Source organism: Carassius auratus, chromosome 6, assembly GCF_003368295.1.
Source record: "Carassius auratus strain Wakin chromosome 6, ASM336829v1, whole genome shotgun sequence".
Taxonomy (NCBI): Eukaryota; Metazoa; Chordata; class Actinopteri; order Cypriniformes; family Cyprinidae; genus Carassius; species Carassius auratus.
Genome location: NC_039248.1, coordinates 22,180,395 through 22,205,570, shown reverse-complemented (window position 1 = coordinate 22,205,570; position 25,176 = coordinate 22,180,395). Strand labels below are relative to the sequence as shown.

The 25,176-nt window shown below is 35.7% G+C and overlaps 2 protein-coding genes across 2 annotated transcripts; both read right to left on the bottom strand.

The window, feature by feature from the left end:
- Window positions 1–4,153: 4,153 nt before the first annotated feature.
- tmem45a (transmembrane protein 45a) lies at window positions 4,154–10,400 on the bottom strand. The gene is made up of 6 exons (XM_026265636.1): window positions 10,124–10,400; window positions 7,984–8,194; window positions 6,368–6,580; window positions 5,773–5,957; window positions 5,524–5,666; window positions 4,154–5,140 (listed from the first exon to the last, which is right to left on the bottom strand). The coding sequence occupies exons 2-6, from the start codon at window positions 8,177–8,179 to the stop codon at window positions 5,044–5,046; spliced, it is 834 nt and encodes a 277-aa protein (XP_026121421.1). The 5' UTR covers window positions 8,180–8,194; window positions 10,124–10,400; the 3' UTR covers window positions 4,154–5,043.
- Window positions 10,401–12,883: 2,483 nt separating this feature from the next.
- LOC113101305 (leukemia NUP98 fusion partner 1) lies at window positions 12,884–19,419 on the bottom strand. The gene is made up of 4 exons (XM_026265635.1): window positions 18,860–19,419; window positions 15,906–16,136; window positions 14,649–14,747; window positions 12,884–14,416 (listed from the first exon to the last, which is right to left on the bottom strand). The coding sequence occupies exons 1-4, from the start codon at window positions 19,013–19,015 to the stop codon at window positions 14,273–14,275; spliced, it is 630 nt and encodes a 209-aa protein (XP_026121420.1). The 5' UTR covers window positions 19,016–19,419; the 3' UTR covers window positions 12,884–14,272.
- Between the last annotated feature and the right edge of the window lie 5,757 nt (window positions 19,420–25,176).

Below are 25,176 nucleotides of genomic sequence, written 5' to 3'. Positions count from 1 at the left end.
ATGATTATGCAGCTTGACCCCTCCAGCGAGTTGCTGCTTATTTGAAGTTGGTATTGCATTTTGGTCCATAATCAATTATGTTCAAAGTAGTTTTTTTATAAGATTTAAAGGTTTTAAACTGGCTTCACCATCAAGAAAAGACAAGTATTTCACACATAGGCCCTCCGTTCTTTTCACCATCAAAAGTCAGCAGGTGCATAAACACACTTCTTTTTTTTATTGTTTAGTCCATGTAGTTCTGAGAGCATGAGGTGCATATTTGGATTTTTTCAGATACATCAAGGTAAGTAAACAAAGGTCTCTCCCACACTCTCTCTCTCTCTCTCAAACACACACACACACACACACACACACACACACTATAATTTGCTGTTAAACTCCATATAACTCTATATACAGGCCAGAAACTAAGCCTTTTTTTGCACAGGCCTAAAGGGTTAATGGTCCCACCTAGTGATCAACTGTAAAAATAACAAATGTTACCTCTTCCCAACAGGGGAAACCACCAACAATCAAGAGTGCATGATTATATGGTGTCATGGCTTTGCAATCAAAAAATGTCGTTATAATGGAAGTCAATGGGACAAAAACAGCCACCAACAATAAATCAGGGAGAAAAAATTAAAATCTAATGCTGCACAAAACTAACAATACATCAAATTTAATCTACAGTTACTAATCTTTGACATGCCCAAGACTGTCATAAAAGGTAAAAAAAAATATCCAGTCCACAATTACTTTTTATATTGAAAATATGTCATTTTGTGTGTGTTTTTTCTTCCCAAATCAGTGACATAATTTATGAACTTGGTAATTAAAGAGTTAAAATCTTGGATTTTCTTTTTAAACATTTGGTAGTTTTGATCAGGACTGAGGGTGATTAATAGATTTATGCAAAAAAAAAAATCTTTATCTGAGACATTTTTACAGCATTTTAATTTAGTGGATGTTTTCATCCCAAACATAACAAAAGGGTAATGAATTTACCCACAGTATACTGTTGAGTTTTTGAAAAATTTCAAGCATTTTCCCAAAATAAGTGTAAAAATAAGATTTGTCACCAATCATTCCATTAGCTGCAACACAGAGAAAGTTGTGGCCAAAATAAGACTCAACTTTACCCCCTAGTGGACGAAAACGTCCCCAACAACGCATATGGGGTACTATGTAACAGCAAGTCATTTGTGCAAGTACATTTGACTTGCAGTTTTTCCAAAACTTAATCATTTTTATTTGGTACCAGCTGCAGTAGTTAATGTTGTTTTATATTATACAGCTATCATTGAGCTAAGGTATACCCCCCTACCACCCCATCTATCATTGAAGAACCTGTGTTACACATATATGGCATATTCATGGTAGTACACATGAAATTAATGTATTTATCTGTCATTTAAACTTACATAAACAGAAATCCTGTCTCCTCCTCTAGTGGACCTTAAGTGTAAGACCTTCATCGCTCAGATAATGAAAGTCACTAGGATTTTTTGAGAAGGAAAAAGTCTGACCAGTTACAGCAACGAGTCAAACGAGTCTGAAGATCTGAGCTGAATTTGGTGAAACAATAAAATTTTAGTCGTTGTCAAGGCCAACAAAGAAGACTAAAAGAGAAACATCATTCAATTTTGTCTGTAATAAAACTAATAATTCTAATTTATTTAATAAATTTAACTATATTAATTTCCACAATTAATTATTAATGTCACACACAGCTACCTAGTGCCATTAGACTTAAAAGATGAGAGTGGTAAATGTTACAGACATATTATCATGGAAATGTTCAGTCTATTATTGATTTTTATTTCCACTTCACTTTTATCCCAGGAGACAGAACTATTTGCACTGTATTTACAGTGGGACAATATTCATACAATACTATAACCTAGAAATAATTTAAAGGGGTGACTTGCAAGTCGCAACAACGCGAATTATGTGTCTACATCTGGTTTCAGATATTGCTCTTGTAAGACTCTTATTCTGAAAGACTGAGGAGACCAAGTTGAAGGCGGAGCGATCCGACCAATCAGATGAAAGGAGCGTTTCAGCTCCGCCCACAAGTGCGAATGAAATATTCAAGCCATAAGCCGTTTTTTAAACCCAAAACGACAAAACGAGAAATCAAGTCAAAAACTCATTTTCCGTTTGTTAACGTAGATGGAATAACGAATAAACGAGCCATTTTTCCATTTCTCGTTATTTAATTCATGTTCTCTCACTTGAATCCTCTTGAGTTTTTCGTTTTTTTGTTTTTTAATTTGAAACGGATTTGGAATGGACGGAAGATACCCTGATTATACAGAATGGCTGATGGTGGAAATTTATTTTATCAATAAGAAATTGTTTGGATCTTGAAAATAATTAACATTATTGGTTACATTATTATGAAAAATTTCAGCCAGATCATTATGGATGGTGAGGAAGGCTCTAGGGTCTCATTTATAAACGTTGCGTACGCACAAAATGGGCATAGTGCGCACGTATCGTGAAAAAATAAAACTTGGCGTAAATATGTACGCACCGTACAGACGTACACGTACACGAGAGACGTACCGTACACTCTTTTTCCTGGAGTGAGAAAAGTAATGAAGTAAACAATGATTTTAAACTCTGTTTTCATGTCAAAATATACCTTCACATTAAATACTAGTAGAAAACAGTAAGATTTTCACGTTTTCTTTTTTAAAATACTTTGTCAGTGATGAGCGAATCAGACAATTGCAGTAAATGCACTGCCTATTTAAACTTTTAGGAAGAAATCTACGGAGAATTTTATAAATGAGACCCCAGAATACTAGAGACAACATTACTACAATACAAAACTTTACACTATCTCAGAGAATTTGAATATTGGGAAAAGGTTAAATATTGAAGACACCTGGTGCCACACTTTAATCAGCTAATTAACTAAAAACACCTGCAAAAGCCTTAAAATGGTCTCTCAGTCTAGTTCTGTAGGCTACACAATAATGGGGAAGACTGCTGACTTGACAGTTGTCCAAAAGACGACCAGTGACACTTTGCACAAGGAGGGCAAGACACAAAATGTCATTGCAAAAGTGGCTGGCTGTTCACAGAGCTCTCTGTCCAAGCACATTAACAGAGAGGTGAAGGGAAGGAACAGATGTGTAAAAAAGTCTACAAGCAATACGGATAACCGCACCCTGGAGAGGATTGTGAAACAAAACCAATTCAGGGGGAGATTCACAAAGAGTAGACTGCAGCTGGAGTCAGTGCTTCAAGAACCACTACGCACAGATGTATGCAAGACATGGGTTTCAGCTGTCGCATTCCTTGTGTCAAGCCACTCTTGAAGCGTCACAAGTGTCTCGTCTGTGCTAAAGACAAAAAGGACTGGACTGCTGCTGAGTGGTCCAGTTTCATCATCTCTGATGAAAGTAAATTTTGCATTTCCTTTGGAAATCAGGGTCCCAGAGCCAGACTCAACAATGCAGAAGAGCTGAAGGCCACTATGAGAACGACCTGGGCTCTCATAACACCTGAGCAGTGCCACAGACTGATCGACTCCATGCCACGCTGCATTGCTGCAGTAATTCAGGCAGGAGCCCCAACTAAGTATTGAGTGCTAAATGCTCATACTTTTCATGTTCATACTTTTCAGTTGGCCAAGACTTCTAAAATTATTTTCTTTGTATTGGTCTTAAGTAATATTTTAATTTTCTGAGATACTGAATTTGGCATTTTCCTTTGTTGTCATTTATAATAATCAAAATTAAAAGAAAAATTCCACAGAATATATAAATACAGATACATTTAAACCACTTAACTTAATGACTGCAATCGGGATGTGAAGAGACTTTTAATCAGTATAACAAAAAATGTTTATGAAGACGATCACTTATTGCACCTTTAAAAGTACAAAATACAGTAATTTACCTGCATTACATTTCTGTTGTCATTGTTTCCATCATGAACCCTCAGAATTGCTCTTAAAATCGCCTTTAAGTTTGACCAAATTAAGTTCTTAGCAATGCATATATCAAAAATTTTGACCCATACGTTGTATTGTTGGCTATTGCTACATTTATACCTGTGCTACTTATGACTGGTTTTCTGGTCCAGGGTCACATATGGAGAAAACATACCAACACGTGGCAAATAAAAATCATTTAAACACAGTTATTGCACACAGTTATGCACTAATAAAATATTTTTATTGGAAAAAAAGAAAGTTTTAGAAATTATTAAGTCAAATTAAATCTATCAATAAATGCATGGAATAAGACTATAATGTCAAGATTCCACATACAATGGCCTTTTTTTCAGTCATGGACAAGGCAAACAATACTATGGCACAAACGAACACAGCAGAGTAGCTGAGGAATTGTTATGGCTGTCAAGAAAATACAAAAGCATAATTCATTTGACGACTAAAAAGTGTCTTACAAACCTGCCAAATCTCAAAGGCATTCAAATATAACAATTTTAGCACGTATATCAAATACCACTAAAGCATGATATAAAATATTATATTCTCTGTCCTTAGTTGACAACATATAAAGAACTGACAAGGCACACAAATAAAATCTCAAATTTACACAGTATTGCCTCAAAGCTAAACAATACAATGACAACAAAAAGTGTACATAAAGACTCAAAAATAATCAATACATCATATTTGATTGACTAGATGCAAGAAAATAATCAAGTTTGAATTAATTTATTAGAGTAAGTTGGTCCTGAGGTCCATCAGAGAAATAGGAATTAGTGAAATAAAAAAGGAATGACCACACAAGATACCAGACCGCATGGACTAAGAATTGTAACTATCATACTGGGAAAATGAGTGAGAGATATAACACTATGGCTCTTGTGATTTACTTACAGTCCCTTGTTATAATATGAGAAAACAGAGCTTGGGAAGCAAGACTGTCACTGTTTGTCATCTCCCATCTGCTCTTCAGGAAATTAAGACCAAGCTAATATTTAGTGACAATGCCTCTCTGTTCATATCTATCTCTCGCTCTCTACTTTTCTTTGGAATCAGGTCCAAATGTTTTTCGATGCTGGCATGATGATAAACACTCATAAAAACTCATCTTCGGACTCTACTTCTTTCTCCCTTGGTTTCAAAAGCCCCATTTCAATGGGTGGCATCCTCCTTACTCTGGAACGCACAGCACTGGACGGAGAACAATGAAGGAAAAAGGAAAATAAGAAGGAACTCAATGAATCAGAAAGGAAACTTCAGGAAAAGTATCATGCTATGTACACTATTGTTCAAATGTTCGGGTCAGTAAGATTTTTAATCTTATGCTCACCAAGGCTGCATTTATTTAAGCACAATAGAAGCAGTTATATTGTGAAATATTATTACAAATTAAATAATTAATTATTTTCTCCTTTTGATTACAAAGCTGAATTTTCAACTACTACATTTAATTTTAGGTGTCCTTACTGAAGTTCCCAAACTTTTGAATGGTACTGTAGTTTATGCTCCTTTATGCCTGAACTGTAATTTCTTTTCTATTTCACGTTAGAATGAATAGAATATGCCATGCTCACCAGAGAACAGACCAGTAAACTGCAGCTACAATGAGCAATGCAAACGCTAGGTGCCAGCAGTAGCATAATGTGACAAAGACCGAGTTGTCATGGTCTGTCTGATCCCATTTCACTTCACTGGGTGGGTACAGCACAAAGCCAATCTAGAAAAATACAAGAATGAGAGTTAAACAGGGAGTTAGTCTTTGGTCTAAATGACTTGCACATTATGTATGCATTTGTGATACACACACACACACACACACTGACCTGCCAGAACCAGCTGCCCTGTAGTATGGTGAGAGTGGCTCGGAGCAGTTCAAGTAGAATATTCCCTCTGTGGAAAACCTCAAGAAGGCAGATGAAAGCTTGTCCAAAGATTGCATAGAGGAGAAGGGTGTGCACATGGACATCAAGCATATCTCTACCATGGAGATGGTAAAGAAACAGAAATCCTGCAGGAGACAGACATGTGCTGAATTTAATTTTTTGTTGAATTATCACAAAATAGAACAAAAGTAATTTTAAGAGTAACAAAGAGTGCTCAGTTTGCGAAACAGTTCACACATTCTCCAACATCAAAAACCGCATTTATAAAATACTCTTTCACATAGTATCTTTGGTCAACAGTCACCCTTACACATCTGTAAGTGTTCAATATGTGTGTGGGGAAAATGAGCAAAAAAAGGTCCAACTTCAAAACAGAAAAAAATAAATCCTGCACACTATCCACACTTGCAAATGAATCCAAATATGTATTAACTTAATAACAACATTTCGGTCCATCACCTTCATCAGGCATGTACAGTAAATGGCATTTTGGGACCATTTTAGAAACAGTCTAGGGGAAAAAACAAAAACCTACCCTCATTAAAGAAAGCAAGACCCAGCAGCATCCGGTCTAAGGCCAGCGGGGCGATGTCTGTGCTGTGGACAGTGAGAGATATGGCCCCTGCGATGGCAAAGAACAGGTACATGGTGGTGTGCTGCCAGTTCATCAGCTGCTCCCAGTGCTGAGTGGAAGAATCATACAGCTGAAACTTGGGCCCACCTGCTAAAAGTTGCTCTGCTAACATACCTGTATGAAGGGTAGAGGAACTAGTTGAGTTAAAAATAGAATAAATAAACTTGCTTTCATTACGCTAATAAATGGCTCATTATAGGAGGCCAAAAAAACTCAACTTCAAATTATTTAAAATAAGCAGAAAAAAAAAACAAGCTTTAAAGGGATGCTCCATCTCAAAATGAAAATTTTGTCATTAATCACTTAACCCCATGTCGTTCCAAACCCATAAAAGCTTTGTTCATCTTCAGAACACATTTTAAGATATTTTGCATGAAAACCAGGAGGCTTTTGACTGTCCCATAGACTGCGAAGTAATTTACACTGTCAAGGTTCAGAAAAGTATGAAAGACATCGTCGGAATAGTCCATCTGCCATCATTACGTTATGAAGTAACGAGAGTACTTTTTGTACTCAAATTAAACAAAAATAATGATTTTATCCCAGAATTCCTTTGCCAACAGTCTCCTCTGTGTCCCTCCACTGCACTGACACAGAAGCGCAGTTTGAGTGATGTGGAGAGACACAGAGGAGACTGTTGACAAATGAATTATTCTGACGATGCTTTTTCATACTTTTCTGGACTTTGACACTGTTATTTACTCGACAGTCTATGGGACAGTCTCAAGCCTCCCGGTTTTCATCCAAAATATCTTAAATTGTGTTCCGAAGACAAACAAAGCTTTTACGGGTTTGGAACGACATGGGGGTAAGTGATTAATGACACACTTTTCATTTTGAGGTGGAGTATCCCTTTGAGAATAAACTAAAAATCAAGACACTTCTGCTTGAATTCATCTGCTCAACAAATGTATTTTTTCTTTGAGTAACCAGGGTTCCCACTGCTTGAAAAACTGGATATGCGAAGAAGCTTAATTCCAAAAGTGTGATATCTAAACATGGAAAAATGTATTGATGATGTATATAATATAGAATGAGTAGATGAGTCTCCATGAATAGAACTCCATGTGTAGATTCACATTTTTTATGAATATACATTTTCTAGGTATGCCAAGCTCTAAAATATTTTAATGGGTAGAAACAGTGAATAAATTATTTTTAAAAAGTCTTTATCCCATAATCTCTATCTAGTAAACTGAAAACAACTAAAAAACTCATGGAGCCTATTGTCATGGACAATGTTGGACTCAAATTTGAGAACCACTTATCTAGACCATTACCAAAGGACAAACAATACACAGAAAATTACACAACCTATCATTTAATACCATTTTTAACCATACAATCAACTTAATCAATGTAACCTAAACCTAAATAATCAGCAAAACTGGCTCTCAAATTCATACTTGTTTCTTTGCTGAACCTTGGGTGTTTCAAAGACACATCAGAAAGCTTTATTTGTCCATATGTATGATGACGCTTCTTTTTCTCTTAATAAAGGCATAGCGGCAACTCACCAAAAATAGAAAATGATAAAATGACAGCTCCTTCTATGATTTCTATGCGCCGTTGTGTAGCTCGAGATGCAAGTCTGCCCGCACCAGCACTTTTATTCCTGCGGGTGGCATACAAAAATGTCTGCTTTGCGGCCCACCACAGGCCGGTGATCAGGAAGAAACTTCCAGGCAATGCATGGCCTTTAAAACTTCCCATGTTTTCCTAAATGTCCTGGAAATAAGAAAAACAATTGTATTCAATACTAATATCATAAACTACAAAACAAAAATATATCATGATAAAATTCACGCATAACTATATCTCAAAATGCGGCAGAGCAAAAAACAGTGTTTACTAGACACACTTAAAGATGATATTGGAGACTCTGTATTTATAAGCAACACTTTTGCCCTTAGGAGTGGCATATCAATACAAGTTTCCCATTTTTGCATTTTCTGGAACTGGATTGTTACTCTAGTGTAGAAATTAACAGTGTTAGACAATCAAATCCTACATATTTATGCACCTCTCAGTTCTATTTTAAACAGCAATGTTAGGATAGCTGAAAAAAAAAATCCCCAAACCATGTTAAATCAGAAAGTCTGCTCTATTAATCTCAGAAATATGAACCTACATACTGATAGCAGTCTCTTGTCTTAAACATTCACCAGACACAAGTAAAGTAGTTTGCTCTTGGCAGATGTTTGAAAATTAGTTTAACATTTAACTTTAATATATGTTTTTTTGCTTTTAATCAAATATAAAGTAACCCAAACAATAAAAGGGTATTTATAAGAATTCCTCCTCTCCTCTTGAAGGGGATGATTTCTGTAATGTTTAATCAACAGACTGATCAGTTCTTGGCCCTGAAGTCATCCAGGTCCCATGACATTACAAAGGAAGGTGGTCATTACTGCAATAATCAGTGTGCAATCAGAGTGTGTCCTTGAGACCATGACCGTTTATCACATAAACGTTGTACTTTTAGAAAGTAAGCTAAATTCAAACGTGTGAAAAAGGCACTGTTGAAGGGCTGCAATAAAGCAGACAGCAAACACATAATGAACAACTGGAGAAAAAAAAAATATCAAAGTGATGATAATGATAATGAGAGTTTGAGACAAAACTGAGAAACCTACTGCATAGCCATTTTGCATATTATGCTGTTTTGTTTTGTAATTGCTTATTTCAGTAGAGGGTTGCATTAATGTTCTTTTAAAAATGAAATTTATGTAATAATCTACCCTTACGTAGTTCCAAAGCAATTCCCCCCATTTGAACGCAAAGAAAGAAAGTAATGTAGACACAAAGGTTAGTAAATGTTGACACAGTTTTCATTACTGTGGCACTATTTCTGTATTGTATTATTCACTATATGACACTGAAAATCATGGCAATGAGTAGCATCTCTGCAGCCTTGATCAATCAGTCTTTCAGACTAAACACTGTCCTTCAGGATGCTCTGCGGTTGCCATAGAGACAGACTGAAGCTTTGAGAGTCTCTCCAGTGAAGAGGCCCGATCCAATCCTTTCATGTATTTTTGACAACACAAGAACGACATTATTTGGAATTGTACATACGAAAAATCAGTCATTTTGCAATACTAAACCAAATGATAGGAACCACAGTGCGGTTTTACAAAGAATGAAACATGAAAAACGATGTAAAAATATGCTATAACAACAATCCATGTTTATGTTCCATCATAAAATGACGGAAGTAACCTACTTTTTTTTTTTTTTTTTATCGTTTACAAACCTTAACGTTACCTGAAAAACAATACACGCACCGTTGTCTGCGGAAGACAAACGTCTCTATTTTTATTATTCTACTTCACATATAATGTTTATTAAGGATAAAGGTCTGCTGTGTTCACGTCTTATTGGGCTTTCATGAGACTTTCTGAAGTCTACAAACTAAAACACCTTAGATACAATGATATAATTATGTTTAATTTTAATTCAGCCTTCTAGGGAATATATACAAAATATATTCTAGGTAATCACACGTTAAATACGTCAACTACAGTAGCTCACCACCTAGGTCCGGTCCGTTTATAGTAACGTTAACATGAAATAAAAGTGGAAAAAATAATAACTTAATCCGGGCACAGTAACTGGTCTGTTTTATGAGTTAAGACTACGTAGTTGATATCTTACCTTACAGATTGACCAAATAATGGGTATATTCTTGAAATTTTTTAGAAGAAATCTCAGAGTCGATGTTTTTTTTTTTTTCTTCTCGAGAGACTGTCATCTGATGCTGTAATAATATACTAAATTCGTTCAAACATTCTCACACTTTTACTCTTATTTGTCCCTTTTCAGCATCGTGCCGTTTTATTCCATCGGGAACTTTCAAATTAGCAACTTCATCCACTTTTCCAGCTGTTTCGAAACCAGATTTGGGGTTTTATCTTTTTTCAGCGCGTCTTCTCACTAGAACCTCCCATTTCACGAAACGATTGGTTCATGAGGGGACAAGACGTCATTGGGTTGGAATTTGATTGGTTATCTTACCTGTCAATCAACAGTAGGTCTCTTTTACACGTGTGCATTTTTCTCCATAAGAAGCAGTAGAAGATCGTCCGCTATTTTAACAGTAAACAGACATTTCAACACAGTGGAATAAACTTATAAATATATATTTAACCATATTTGTTTATATATATATATTTTTTTCATGTATTAAAAAAATCGGCAAATCAACTATATATTGATAGATTCCAATTAATTTCCATGTTAGGTAACGTTACTTTTCAATAGAAGATAGGCTACGGCTATACAAAGGCTAACATTTTCATAATGCTTTGTTTCAGTTGTTGTTATAATATTTGATGCCATAATTAACATCTTTTACAAAGTTGTAAGTTTTATAAATGTAGGGCGGGACGTGAGGGCAGGGTTTTTGTACGTGCACAAAGGCACGGTCACGAGAGGGCCTGGAGCCGAAGAGAAGAACATCACCTCACTGTATTATTTATTTTACACTTTATAACGTGGCACTCATATTACGTAGTAGTTACACAGAAACTGAATGCATTAAAATAAACTACATCCTGGTACCAAACCTATGAATTCAATGAATTTTATAAAAACAAAACTGGGTAAATAAAACAACAATCTCTTTCAAAACAACAGCACTATATAAAAATCTTTACAGCAATGTAGGTATTTCTTAATCTGTTGATATTTAATTAAAAGTATGATTTTGGTACAAACAACATATTCTACATCTTTGAAATTTCTGAAACATCACACCAGACATAGTGTAAAATTATCTGCCTCTGAATTTGACGTGTATGTAAATAGGTAATTCAGATGTGCATTGTGCAATACATAAAAGCAGAGAGATGGACAAAAGAGAAAACAAAAAAGCTCTGTAGTCAGACACTTATCATGCATGGTTTTCAGCCTAGCCAAACATCCTGTCCTCATCACTCCACAGAGGAAAATAAGCAAGAAAGATGGAAAAGGAGGGTCAGGAACAAATAAAGCCGAAGCTCTTCAGATTCATGTAATGTAATCATGTAATCCGTGATGGTCTTTACCTATATTATGTGTGCAAGGAAAAGACCATATAATCATGCTGGACTGCAAGACACACTTACCTCCACCCAGAGATGATGTTTTGTTGTTGTTTTTATTAACATATACAGTAAACACATTAAGTCAGTGGTCACAGGCTAAAAGACATGGAAATTATCATGCAATTATGGAAAATGGACATTGTCAGGGAAACTGGACATGACCAGAAGAGGGGATCATTCAGGCATGGTCAAATTAACTCGACAGATGGGACATGACTGTTTCTGCCAAAGCCATTTCTCAATGCACTGAAATAAAGAAAAGTTAAATTACTGTACATCTGCACATGCTTAACATATTGCAACATTATTTTGCTTTTAAAGAACTTCCAGCTTATCAAAAAACACACTATCTGTTTGAATTTAAGTTTATTATATTAAAAACCTAGTATATATATATATATATATATATATATATATATATATATATATATATATATATATATATATATATATATATATATATATATATTAGAGGTCGACCGATAGTGGATTTTATTGATACCAATAGCTACCTAATATAAAATAGACCTCTAACACTTGCTCTTTTCTTTTTCTATTCTATCTGTTTTCTTCTTATTTCTTATATTATTTAAAAGCCTTTGCTACGTGTACTGCGTTTAAGCTAACTGAGACTTGTTATAGCACTTATATACTGTATCATTGCTCTTTTGTTGTTTTTGATTGCTTCCAAACACCCTCATTTGTATAAAACCGTCTGCTAAATGACTAAATGTAAATGTAGCTGTAGGTTGGACCACACTGGCTAATGCTGATTAATCTACAGATTAAAAAATAGTGCTTTACTAATTTTAAAGAAAAGCAGTAACAGTACTGAACCATACTTTGTAAATGAATACAAATATTAAAATTATTTATTATGCTGATCATTAAAGTTATTTCAAAGTTTGCTAATGTTAAAAGGATCTTTAAAATGTAAAAATGTAGCCTATTAGTAACAGTGAATGTTGAAATGAACACACTCTAACAAGGAACAATACGTCTACAGTTTTCATTAATGGAACAAATGGACTTTTATTGTTAAAGGGTATTTTAGATATTTATAAGATATATAAGATATTTTAGATTTAGTCCGAGAGCTCTCAGTCCCTCCATTGAAGCTGTGTGTACGGTATACTGTCCATGTCCAGAAAGGTAAGAAAAACATCATCAAAGTAGTCCATGTGACATCAGAGGGTCCGTTAGAATTTTTTGAAGCATCGAAAATACATTTTGGTCCAAAAATAGCAAAAACTACGACTTTATTCAGCATTGTCTTCTCATTGAGAGCGCTCGGACTAAATCTAAAATATCTTAAACTGTGTTCCAAAAATAAAGGGAGGTCTTACGGGTTTGGAACAACATGAGGGTAAGTTATTAATGACATAATCTTGCGAATTGGGCGAACTAACCCTTTAAGCATTACCATTTAATTTCATGCTTAAAGATGGCCATCTTTAAATATCTACACAAGGCCATAGCATTACAATTACATTCATATAGATACATATGTTCTGCTGCAGGATTTTCTGTTGGCTGGATTTAAATGTGCATCTGGAGTATCCCGCTCTGTGCAGCACGCAGTGTCACGTGTCAAAATAAACAACACGTACTGTAAGTAATTTCAACCTCTAATGGCCGTTCTCATACTGTATAATGCCAGTGGACCCTTCTTAGCAATTCCAGCAGCAGATGCAACCCAGAAAACTATCGGCATGGATTTTTGCCGATAACCGATAGTTCCGGTGTTGTGCCCAATTTCGACCCCATGCCGAATTATTACCCCCCTAGAATTGGTAGGTTAAGGAGTAGGTGTGTGGGAGGGGTTAGGAGTAGGGTTGGGGTTAGGATTAGGCAATCAGGTAGCAATTTGAACAAGGGGGGTAGTAACCAATTAATCGGAAAAACCAATGAATCAGTCGACCACTTATATATATATATATAGAATTTAAATCTGACTACTGCATGCATGAAACTGCATGCATAAAAACTGTAGCTTCATAACTGCCACTCCCAACATATTTTATGCAAATTCAGGATGTCAGGATGATTTGTCATATTTACAGTTTCAGCATCCATAATTCTAAATCCAAAATAAGCCCCCCAAAAAATCTTGTATTCACAGTTTGGTTTTCTAATCCAACAGGACCATGAATAATAAAAACAGTTTATCGGATCAATGCACATTAACTTTGATTTACATAAAATTTGATTTTAGACTATCATAACCATATTATTGTTTATATGATTCTTACCATAGGAAAAGCACAAAAAGTACTAAAACATGCCATTTGAAACAGCAATATTAAAAAAAAAAAATGTAAATGGCTTGGGGTGGGGGGGGGGGAGGTGATGCTGGTAATTACTATTGCTCTTTGCTTTTTTGATTTCAAAAGGGGGGAAAAGACTAAACTTTCCTGTAAACAAGAGATGTGGTTCATTTTGTTTCTGGAGCTGACCACAAAGTAAAACTGACAATTAAAAGTATTTTGATAATATACTGAGTGATTACTGTATACTATTCATACATAAAGTACACTTAAAAATCTAAAAAGGTTACTTTTAAAAAGTAAAATTTTAATAATCTAAAGAACCCTTTTCCACTATTAAGAACCTTTTTTGCAATAGAAAAGTTCCACATAACGGGTACAAGTTCTGCATGGAACCATTGAAGCCAATAAAGAACCTTTATTTTTTAGAGTGTATGTTAAACTAAAAACAATCAACGTTGTCTACGTAAAGAGAACTGGCGATGGGGTAAGCGATATTCCTCCTGTCCAGGGCAGAACGGTATCTCTTTTCTTCGCTCACAAGCAGGTGCAGAACTCCCACTACGAGGACGTGTGCCATGCTCTGGCCATTTTATCTACCCAATACATAATCAGAGACGACAGAAGATTCAGTGTCATAGCTGGCACAAAAGCAGCAATTAACCAGATAAACTTCATGCATGCCAGGTGGGAAAAGCACTGATTATGGAAATGTTGTTTACTTGGTGTGATGCCTAAACTGTTATATCCATTAAGCCGCTGCTTCAGTTGACAATTTGATACTGTTAGAAGGTAACAGAGGAGAGAAATGGTCCAGAAAGTGTTTACCTCTTTATGAAAATGATGGCCACAGTGAAGTTCTAGGATGCCACCCCTTCCATTCCGTAGTTCTTCATGGCAAATAAGACATATGCTTTCTGCATCACCCTACAAATAATCCAGAAGTGTTAATATTATGGCATTGATGCAGTTTGTCTAATACAGTATATACAGTATACAAGTTTTTATTTTTCATGATTTTAAAATAAGTTTATTTTGCTCACCAAGGCTGCAAAAACTCAAAAAAGTTATATTGTGAAATATTACTAAATTTTTACTGTTTTCTATTTTAATATATTTTAGAATTAAATGTATTCCTGTGATGGCAAAGGTGAACTGTAAGCAGCCATACTCCAGTCTTCAGTGTCACATGAGGCTTCAGAATTCATTCATTTTTGGGTGTTCTTCCGTTCTTCACAATGGAATTTTGGCATCTAGATTGCCACCTGTTGTTAAAACATACAATTGTATGTCACTGGTGAAAGAGATATTAGACGCAAATTGTGTTTCGGCTCTGCTGGACTGCACGCTTTGAGGAATTCAAGTGGATACCGACGATCATCTTCAGAGGATTTCTCATGCTGCATGAAGACCCAGTGATGGTGGCCTACAGCCTATCATAAAAACTCATTTGAGTGCCATTATTTGCCATTGTGGTTCAGCATCCTCTGTCACCTTCCCTTTTTGATTGTAGACTCTCAGTTCCAGATTTACTCTTTTCTTGAAAACGCTGCTTTCTTAAGAGGTCTCACGAGGCACCGTTTAGATCTGTTCATGTTAAACAGCCTACAGTAGCCAGACCATTTCTGTTTATGGACATCAAGTAGCCTAAACACTAAAGCAATTGATGCAGGCAGGCAAAATCTGCTCAATCAACCCAAAATGATTGAAACTGAAAATGTTTTAGGCATAAAGTAGTGCCTTGAGTATTTTATTTAAAAAATCAATTCCATTTAATTGGATGTGAACTTTGAGATGAGCTAAGGGGGTATTTACCCAGAACCTTTTTCAACGACAAGTGGAAGAAAGAAAAAAATGCATTTTAGCCATACATTTGAATCCAAAACTAAAAGGAAAAGCTTCTGTTGTAGGCTACACCGTTGTCATGTAATACCCTAAACCCAAACTTTAATTTAGCTGGTTAACCCTTGCACCAGACCCGTTGGTTGGATGTTTTAAATAAATGCATTGCATTTGGACATTTTTAAGAATGACATTTTTGGCCTACTGTATGTGACATGAAATCATCTGGTCCCTTGATATCACCTTCTGGTTACTGAAACGCAGCCTCTTCTCTAAGCACTTAGTGAGCTCTGGAATGGTGCTGATGTGACTTTCAGGTCCCCCCGCTTTGGGTCGGCTGTTTTCATCTGAAGACACACGGCGGGCACGAGGATGTGAATGCATTTCCTTCTCCTCACGGCCCTTTAGGTGGACAGGGACAGGGACCATGTTGTTTGCATGGAGATGATTCGTCTGAATGGCTTCCAACTGAGACTTTTTCAATACAGAAACCAAGACAAAAACAGAGGAAGAAAGACCATGACATAGAAACAAGTGATAAGTTACATTCAAGCAATATTCTTAATAATGATCATATTTAAATAATCAAAAACATTAAATGCAATAAACTAATGAATTTCATTAATGCTTGTTGTTTTTTTGTACATTTTGAAGTACACTATATATTTAATGTCATAAATGGGTTAGCAGTAATGATTTCCAATGATAAAGTTAGTATTGTAAGGCTTAACATAAACATAAACATCCGTATATAAGAAACTCGCATAATCATTTTGTAAGTATTTGCATTAAATAAACATAATAATCTGTAAACTCTGGCATAGCAAGGGTCAAAATAGGTTAATTATTCTTGAGCACCCCATAATGACTTTTGTAAGCGTTTCACTTGAAGTCAAGATAATAGCTTCACCTATTAACCTTGTCGTTTTTCCTCTTGGATTACACTGTTCACAAATAGCTACATTACTTTCCCCAAGACATACTGAGCATGTATGCATTGCCAAAACTAGTTTCCTGACCTAATGCAACATAGTTCAAATATGCAGAAAATAAACATGTGAAAAAAAAGCTGCCACAGAAATTTTTTTTTTTAACATGCCACTATGCCACTATGGAATGCTGAAAATAATGAATGAATGATTAAATTCCCACATAAATTTCCATGTTTTGCTCCATTTTAGTCAGATTCTGTGCATGTAAAATCATGCAAAGCCACCTTAGTTTGAGACTTTTTGATCAGCATTCTTTACATTAATCACATTACAGTCAGATCTGAGCATAATAAATAATAAGATTGAAGCAACAAAACAAATAGATACTGTGCTATATAAAGCAAGTGGTAAATGTGCATAAGATCTTTTATGATTTTAATTTTAATTTATTTAATTTTTAATTAAGTTTCCAAGAGACAGCTGCTTTCTAGTCAACACATTATCACCACCAACGGTAGATGTATGTATAGTAAATTAATTATATTTAATTGAGTGTTTTTTAACATGCCGTTCACTTTAAATACTGTAATCCCACTTTTCACACACGCACACACACATGTTGGGTTTCCATGTTTTATAGACATAATGATTTTTATACTGTACAAACTTTGTTTTCTATCCCATTACCCTACCCATAATCCTTTCATACAAAACTTTAATCTAATAAATAAAAAAATAAAAAATTCTGTATGATTTATTATCTTGTTTGTTGTCCATATAGGGTCAAAAATGACCGGCATTACTATCTTTGTGGACACACTCACACACACATAGTTGATAACCTAAGGTAGAATCAGTAAAACGTATGACATGAAAAATCATACTTAGCACAATAGTGCAGGAAAATAATAGTCATTCTTAAATTTCTTTTGTAACTAAAGTTGCCAAATTTGTATTTTTAATTACATTTTATTTGACTTTTTTATGTAAAATGGGATTATCTAAAGCTAACTGCTTGTAAATGGAATGCAAGAAGAATATTTGACTTAAATAATCAGTTCTGATTTAAATCTACAGGCTCACCTGCAGATGTATATTGTTTTTTATATAATACATTGTTGTATTGTTGGTTGTTTATAATTTTTTTTGATTAAAATTAGCAGTAACCAGGCATCCATCACACTTTTTTTTTTGACATTCTTTTCTCTTGTTTTTCTTTCTTTCAGTCCTGATTTTGTGGAGCATACAGTGTGTACACATATAAAGGGTTTGCGAGGCGAGAGAAAGAGCATGTGAAGCACTGATGTGTGGGGAAGAGAACAAATTGCTGCTGGGTCACTACCGCTAATCAAGCATACTTTCCTGTTTTTTTAGAGACTTTCTTCCAAAACCCATTAATGCATTACCCAGCTTTGCAAGATCAGCTCAGGCTGCATATCAGACACAGCAAAAAAATCATGCCTTAAGCCATAAACACCGAAAATAGACCCCTGCTGGACATCTAGACTGGACATTGTTGATGGATTATAGCTGGCTCCCAGATGCTAGATAATGAATTCCTCTTTCTTATGGTAAAATATCTTATTACATTGATAAAAATGCAACAACAGTACTACAATAAAAGACATCAATGCTTAGTAAACAGTTGAATCTATAGTTAATAATTATAAAGATTATTTACAATTTAGTTCATTCTAATTTATAATTTTATATAACTATATAAAAATTATTTTAATTATTATAAATACCATTAAATTACTATTTTATATTTATATTCATTTGATTATAGTCAGTATACTACAGTTATAATAATTTAAGTTGAATAATTTTAATCAATATAAAATAATATTTAATTATTATAAATAAATAAAAATTAAGTGTTACAAATTATTTTAAATGACATAAAACATGTCATTTTTATATAATATTATACATTTATAATGATAATATATTTATAGTTTATGATTGTTTTTCAATATTATTATATTATATTATATTATATTATATTATATTATATTATATTATATTATATTATATTATATTATATTATATTATATTATATTATATTATATTATTTCTCAACTGTTGGTTCATTTTACAATGACTCTGAATATAGTTTGTCTAATCAGCAGGAACTGTCAATTTTAGAACAGGCAACTTTTACTGTTTAATCCAATCTGGGTTTTGTTTAGTATTGTACATTTACATATAGCATTTCTGATTATTCCCATTCTCTTAATTCCACATGTGCGATCTCTACCTTACCATGCAGGGCAAAGAGGCACGGCGGTCAGCTTTGTTGCGCGAGGGCCTCTTAAAACTCCTTTTCCTATCTTTGGTGTGTTCATCCCCTACCCCATGTCCCCAGTAACTGCTCATCCACTTGGTGAAGTTCCCATCATCGTCCTCGTCATTGTCCATAATAATCGCGGGAAGCAGCCGAAGAGACAGCTTGGGAACCGGTGTGCGGAGCTCTCGGTGAGGCTCCTGTCTCCTGCAAAGAAAAAATGCACCAGGCTGCAGTCGGCGTACGGTCAGACGAGGCTGCTGCAGCTGATGTTTTCCTGGAGCTACTGAGGAAGTCTTTCGTGGAAGGCAATGTGAGGTCCCATGTCCAGACTGTGTAGGATGGGCTGGGTTTGGCTTGCTAGGTTGTAATTAGATTCCTCCAGTTTTGTGCTCACAATGTGTGGGTTAAATTTCTCTAAGCCAACCTAAAAATATTGCACACACAGCTTTTGTCGAAGCCTTTAAATAAGTGAATCCCCTGTAATCTATTTAACATGAGAGAGGGAGGAGAACATAGTATAGAGGCGGAAGGGAGGTATAGGAGGGAGAGGGCGAGCTAGATAGACAATGACAGAGAGAGAGAGAGAGAGAGAGAGAGAGAGAGAGAGAGAGAGAGAGAGAGAGGGAGAGGACAGTGTTTTTGGGTTGGTTCTCTGCTTTCCATTACAGAGCAATGGGCCTGGGGCTGGAAGGGAGGGTGGGAGTTAGTCACACACTCTTTGCAACTCCAATTCTCCCATACTTTCCACTCACTGAGCACATCAAACCTGTCAATAATTATGGACTGCTTCAGGCGAGAACCAGTAGAGAGTCAGTGTGATTATGATTTATGCTTCAGTACTGTCTGACAATGAGTAAAGTTAGACTGTTAATCAATGCAGATGGCATCCATCCGATGCAATGGCTAGACTTTGTTCTTATCATGACAAATGCTTTGCAGTATAACCACAAGGGCAGTAATATCAGTTAGGTAACAGCTGAAGCCTTTATAAATCATTATATAGGTATATATTTTTTATTCATTCAATATTCATTTTATCTTTTCATTAATAACATGTTGTGATGCATTGTAATATTTGCAGATTCATTGTTATATCTGAAATTGGTTCTTTGTTATGTTTTTAATGCATTGTCATTTCTGAAGCTACTGTAAGTATTATTATTATAACTGCGGTTACAATTATTTGTAATATCATACAGTGCATTATAAGGTGCGTTACATGGCATTAATGCGTTAAAACAGTTTAAATTATATAGTCATTATATTATTATAAAGTGTTACGTAAGATATTTTAAGTTTTGGATCCCATTGACTTTCATTGATTTGAATTTATTTATATATATTTTGTGTTGCACAGAAGAAATGCATATAGGTTTAGAACAAAATGAGGGTGAGTAAACAACACCATTTTATTTTTGGTTGAACGATCCTTTTAATACAGAATGATTCCCAAATTAATCATTAATCAAATCCTATTATGTGTGCTCCACCATATATTTGCAAAATGCACAACATTTAGCCATTTACAAATTAACCTCACATTCTAAATGTGGCAGCTGCACGTTCAGTAGCCCATGTATTTTTTTAGCTGACCCCATTTTAGAATATGATAAACCCCCTCCCCCCCTTTCAGAAAGAAGCAATCTGGGGCACACAGCAACCACCCCCAAGCCTCGTCTACTGTCCTGCTCCAGTTGTTCCCACTGCTGGACTCTGGGGCAGCAGAGCGTACCGTATGAGAGGCCAGAGACACTGATGATACACTACACCTGTGGCCATGTCTGTTTGATCCTTGCCCTTAATCAGAACTGGGTAGTGTTGTGTGAACTAGATGTGAATTCTGGGTCACAATACACCTATTTAATTATTTTATTCCTTGTTTTCAGCAATGAAATATTACCTACATTAGTCATGACTGAAACAGATCTGCTGAATGCATAATAGGGTGCAACTTTGGATTCTAAGATTGTACACAAAAGTTGGGACACTGTACAAATTGTGAATAAAAACAGAATGCAATGATGTGGAAGTTTCAAATGTATATATTTTATTCAGAATTCAACATAGATGACATATAAAATGTTTAAACTGAGAAAATGTATAATTTTAAAGGAAAAATAAGTTGATTTTGAACTTCATGGCATCAACACATCTAAAAAAAGTTGGGACAAGGCCATGTTTACCACTGTGTGGCATCCCCTCTTCTTTTTATTACAGTCTGCAAACGTCTGGGGAATGAGGAGACAAGTTGCTCAAGTTTAGGAATAGGAATGTCCCATTCTTGTCTAATACAGGCTGCGTGTTTTAGGTCTTCTTTGTCACATCTTCCTCTTTATGATGCGCCAAATGTTTCCTAGGGGTGAAAGATCTGGACTGCAGGCTGGCCATTTCAGTACCCGGATCCTTCTACGCAGCCATGGTGTTGTAATTGATGCAGTATGTGGTCTGGCATTATCATGTTGGAAAATACAAGGTATTTCCTAAAAGAGACGACATCTGAATTGGAGCACATGTTGTTCTAGAACTTGGATATACCTTTCAGCATTGATGGTGCCTTTCCAGATGTGTAAGCTGCCCATGCCATACGCACTCATGCAACCCCATACCATCAGAGATGCAGGCTTCTGAACTGAACGCTGATAACAACTTGGGTTGTCCTTGTCTTCTTTAGTCCGGATGACATGGCGTCCCAGTTTTCCAAAAAGAACTTCAAATTTTGATTCTTCTGACCACAGAACAGTTTTCCACTTTGCCACAGTCCATTTTATATTAAAGGAGCTGTATGTAAGAAATCTATTTCAATTAATCATAATATGGCCCTGATGTGTCACTAGACAATAAGAAATCACGTTCATTTCAAATACTTATATCACTGACAGCAGTAGTCCGCTCAGGATATTGTCATTTAAAAAGTGGACTTGCAGCCCTTTCCAGTGGACTTTCGGGATCCATGTTGCCAGCTTTGCTGTAACCTACCCTAACTCCAGTCGGATAAAAATGTCTAATGTTACTAAATCAAAAAGACCTCATTATAATTCAGAAATTTGGTGTGACAAAGTCCGAAATAAAACCAGAATTTGTATTGGAGATGCTTTTGAAAGATGGAGATGGCTGAAAACGGAGAAGAATTTGAACACAGACGCCAACGTTGCTAATTTTCTCTTGGACAGTTAAGATTCATGTATGCTTGGCTAACTTGTACTTGATGTCAATGGATATTTCATATATTCATGACAGTCGAACAAAGTTATGCATGTTTGTGCAAAGTAACATAACGTTAGCTCACATGGACGTATGCTAACATTAGCAATGCATTACAGGAGCCCGTTTCTCTGTCATTATGCTGAGACGCTGAGGAAAACAATATTACGAGCATACATCTTCATGATTATACTGTCACATACGAGCATAAATCTTTGCGACTATACTGTCACATACGAGCATAAATCTTTATGATTATATTTAACTAATGACAATAAGTACATTTTTTAAATACATAATTACTAGGGGTGTAACGGTTCACAAAATTCACGGTTCGGTTCGATACGATACACTGATGTCACGGTTCGGTTCGGTTCGGTTCGATACGTTTTAGATACAGCAAAATGTAAAAACATCTCAACTTTTCAGAATGCCGCAAGCGCACCGCGGGTCATGTGACAAGAACTAACCAATCAGCTTCATCCTTTCCCGTAACAACGTTGAGAGCTCAGCCAAGATGAAGGAACAGCTGATCATAGTTGTATATGGATTGCAATTTTGAAATAAATTCAGTAGCAGAGCTACTGCAAGCGATTTTTAGAGCTGCAAATCCATTTATCCTTCGCTGAAATTTCCGCGTCTCATGGAGAGAGCACGTCATTGTTGCTTAGCAAAGACAGACGCCTCAGGAGAAAGACGCGCTTAGCGTTTTCCATGCGTTTTTAGGCACGATATGTGAACGGCCCCTAAGGCGCTCGCTCACTCAGCACGCGCTGAAGGCTCGTTGCAAAATGTCTAATGCATTTAACAGACCAGAAATATAAGATCCTAAAATAACCAACAGGTCTGGTGTTTGGGTTGGATTCCCTGTAAGCTATAGTGTCTAAATGCTGCAGGGATAGTTTGCTGCGTGCATGTTTCTCCTTTTTTTCGTCTTTTCCCAGATAGTACTGACGCATATATCCCAGATATTCCCGCTGTTTTTTTTTTTTTTTTTTTTTTTTTTGTAATCCCGCTGGTGTAACGTTACCCTGTCATGTTGCAGATGCGACATACCGTTGTTTTTTTATCCACCACTCTCTTGCCATCACCATTATAGCTTAAAGGGAATCCAAAGTGCACCCAAACACCAGACCTGTTGGTTATTGGAGGATCTTCTCATTTCTAGTCTGTTAAACGCATTGGCTATTTTGCAACGAGCCTTCAGCGCGTACTGAGTGAGCGAGCGCCTGCTGAGTAGCCTAACATAAACATATAAGATGGTGTTTTTTTCTTCTTCGGGAGTGTCAGGGGCGTTGCCTGTTACGTTGTTTGGGTTATTGGGCTACCTTGTTGAACGCATATCATTATATTTCTCTCTCTCTCTCTTTTTTTTTTTTTTTCAAATATAATTAATTACTCCAACGAACCGTTCGGTATACATAATGCGTACCGCGTACCGAACCGAAAGCGTCGTACCGAACGGTTCAATACGAATACGCGTATCGTTACACCCCTAATAATTACATATCAAAATATCTCTCATGAAGCATAAACATAATTAACAGAAAAAAAAAACTTACTGTGTACGTCTGTTCGTCACTTGACATTGGAAGCTCATTGACGCAGACTACGTTTCTGCTGAATCCTGCAGCTCATCTGGCAATTTTGAGTCATGGGGTAGGGGGAGGGGATACACCGCTCTACAGTATTTTTATAGTGATTGCAGTATCAGTTTAGGCCACAATCCTACATACGGCTCCTTTATGGCTTGACCCAGAGAAATAACTGAGCTTCTGGATCATGTTTAGATATGGCTTCTTTTTTGACCTATTAGGGTCAAAATGTAAAAAATTTAATGGTATTATCCTTGTAGTCCCCACAACAGAGAATACCAGTACACAAAGACACACACACACACACACACACACAGAGAAAGAGAGAAAGAGTATGTGAGAGAGAGAGAGAGAGAGAGAGAGAGAGAGAGAGAGAGAGAAAGAGGTAAAGAAAGAGAATAGAGAAAGAATATTTGAACAGAAGTGCATATTATAAATGTATACACATGTGTGTGTGTGTGTGTGTGTGTGTGTGTGTGTGTGTGTGTGTGTGTGTGTGTGTGTGTGTGTGTGTGTGGATAATTTGAATAAAAGGGGAGAGCGGGGTCGAAAGTAATGTGGGACGAAAGTAACAAAGCGATTTTCTCAGAGCCTATCACTGTATTTGCATTCCCAGCTATGAGAGCATATTCAGCATGCAATCCTTGACGGAGCTGAGAAATATCATGTGATTTCCTTATCGTTTCCCAAAGTTAGGTCCGTAAAACTGTTTTCGAGTACAAAAAGTAAATTGTTGAAGCGGTCAATTTTTTTTATTAGTCGTGTTGTTTTTCTTGTTTCCTGTGTCACAGTAATGATCAATCTACAGGTTGTTTAGTGCTTTAACACATCCTAAAGTTTGCATTTTCAATTTTTAAAAAAAAAATAAAATTAAATCGAGTTTAAATGTCAGGAGTTCCTGTCGGGACGAAAGTAACAGTTGTTACTTTTGTCCCACTACAGTCACAAAAAGTATTTATTTTGTTCCAGTACAAGCTATATTGTGAATTTCTGTGTCTTGCATCATTTCAGGTCTGGTTTTATCCAGATGTTTTTGAGAGGGCGTTTCTGGACATATAGGAACATCACTCTCTCGGCAGGTGCTACATCACATTTATATTTAGGTTTTAGCCATATCTTAGCCATTACACCTCCACCTGTCAATTTGCAGTGTTTCCAGATGTTTCAATGCACATTTTCAATTTATGCATAAAAACAACTGGATGGAAACATAAATAGGCCTACTGTTACATTTTGTTTAGAGTTTTTTTTATTATGTTAATGTAATTAAATTTTTATATTGTGCATTCTGTAGAATTTTTTTTAATTATATAAAAATACATTGCAATTTACAATAAAAAAATACAGTCAGGTTTTAAGACATCTGATGAACTTAAACTTAAATTTAAAATGAAAATATGAAAATGTAATTTAATAGTTTTTTGTTTTGCAAAGATAAAGGACAAAATATGTTTGCAGTTACTTATTAACAAGATCACAATCAGGTATACTTAAGA

What these genes read in the sequence shown, in the direction of transcription:
- tmem45a (XM_026265636.1), bottom strand. Translation starts at nt 8,179, where the DNA reads ATGGGAAGTTTTAAAGGCCATGCATTGCCTGGAAGTTTCTTCCTGATC. An exon ending in AGGGCAGCTGGTTCTGGCAG is followed by an intron (nt 5,667 to 5,772) that starts GTCAGTGTGTGT and finishes GTATTTTTCTAG; the next exon opens with ATTGGCTTTGTGCTGTACCC. An exon ending in GTTTACTGGTCTGTTCTCTG is followed by an intron (nt 5,141 to 5,523) that starts GTGAGCATGGCA and finishes TTCTCCGTCCAG; the next exon opens with TGCTGTGCGTTCCAGAGTAA.
- LOC113101305 (XM_026265635.1), bottom strand. Translation starts at nt 19,015, where the DNA reads ATGGACAATGACGAGGACGATGATGGGAACTTCACCAAGTGGATGAGC. An exon ending in TGCGTTTCAGTAACCAGAAG is followed by an intron (nt 14,748 to 15,905) that starts GTGATATCAAGG and finishes GATTATTTGTAG; the next exon opens with GGTGATGCAGAAAGCATATG. An exon ending in GCCATCATTTTCATAAAGAG is followed by an intron (nt 14,417 to 14,648) that starts GTAAACACTTTC and finishes TGTATTGGGTAG; the next exon opens with ATAAAATGGCCAGAGCATGG.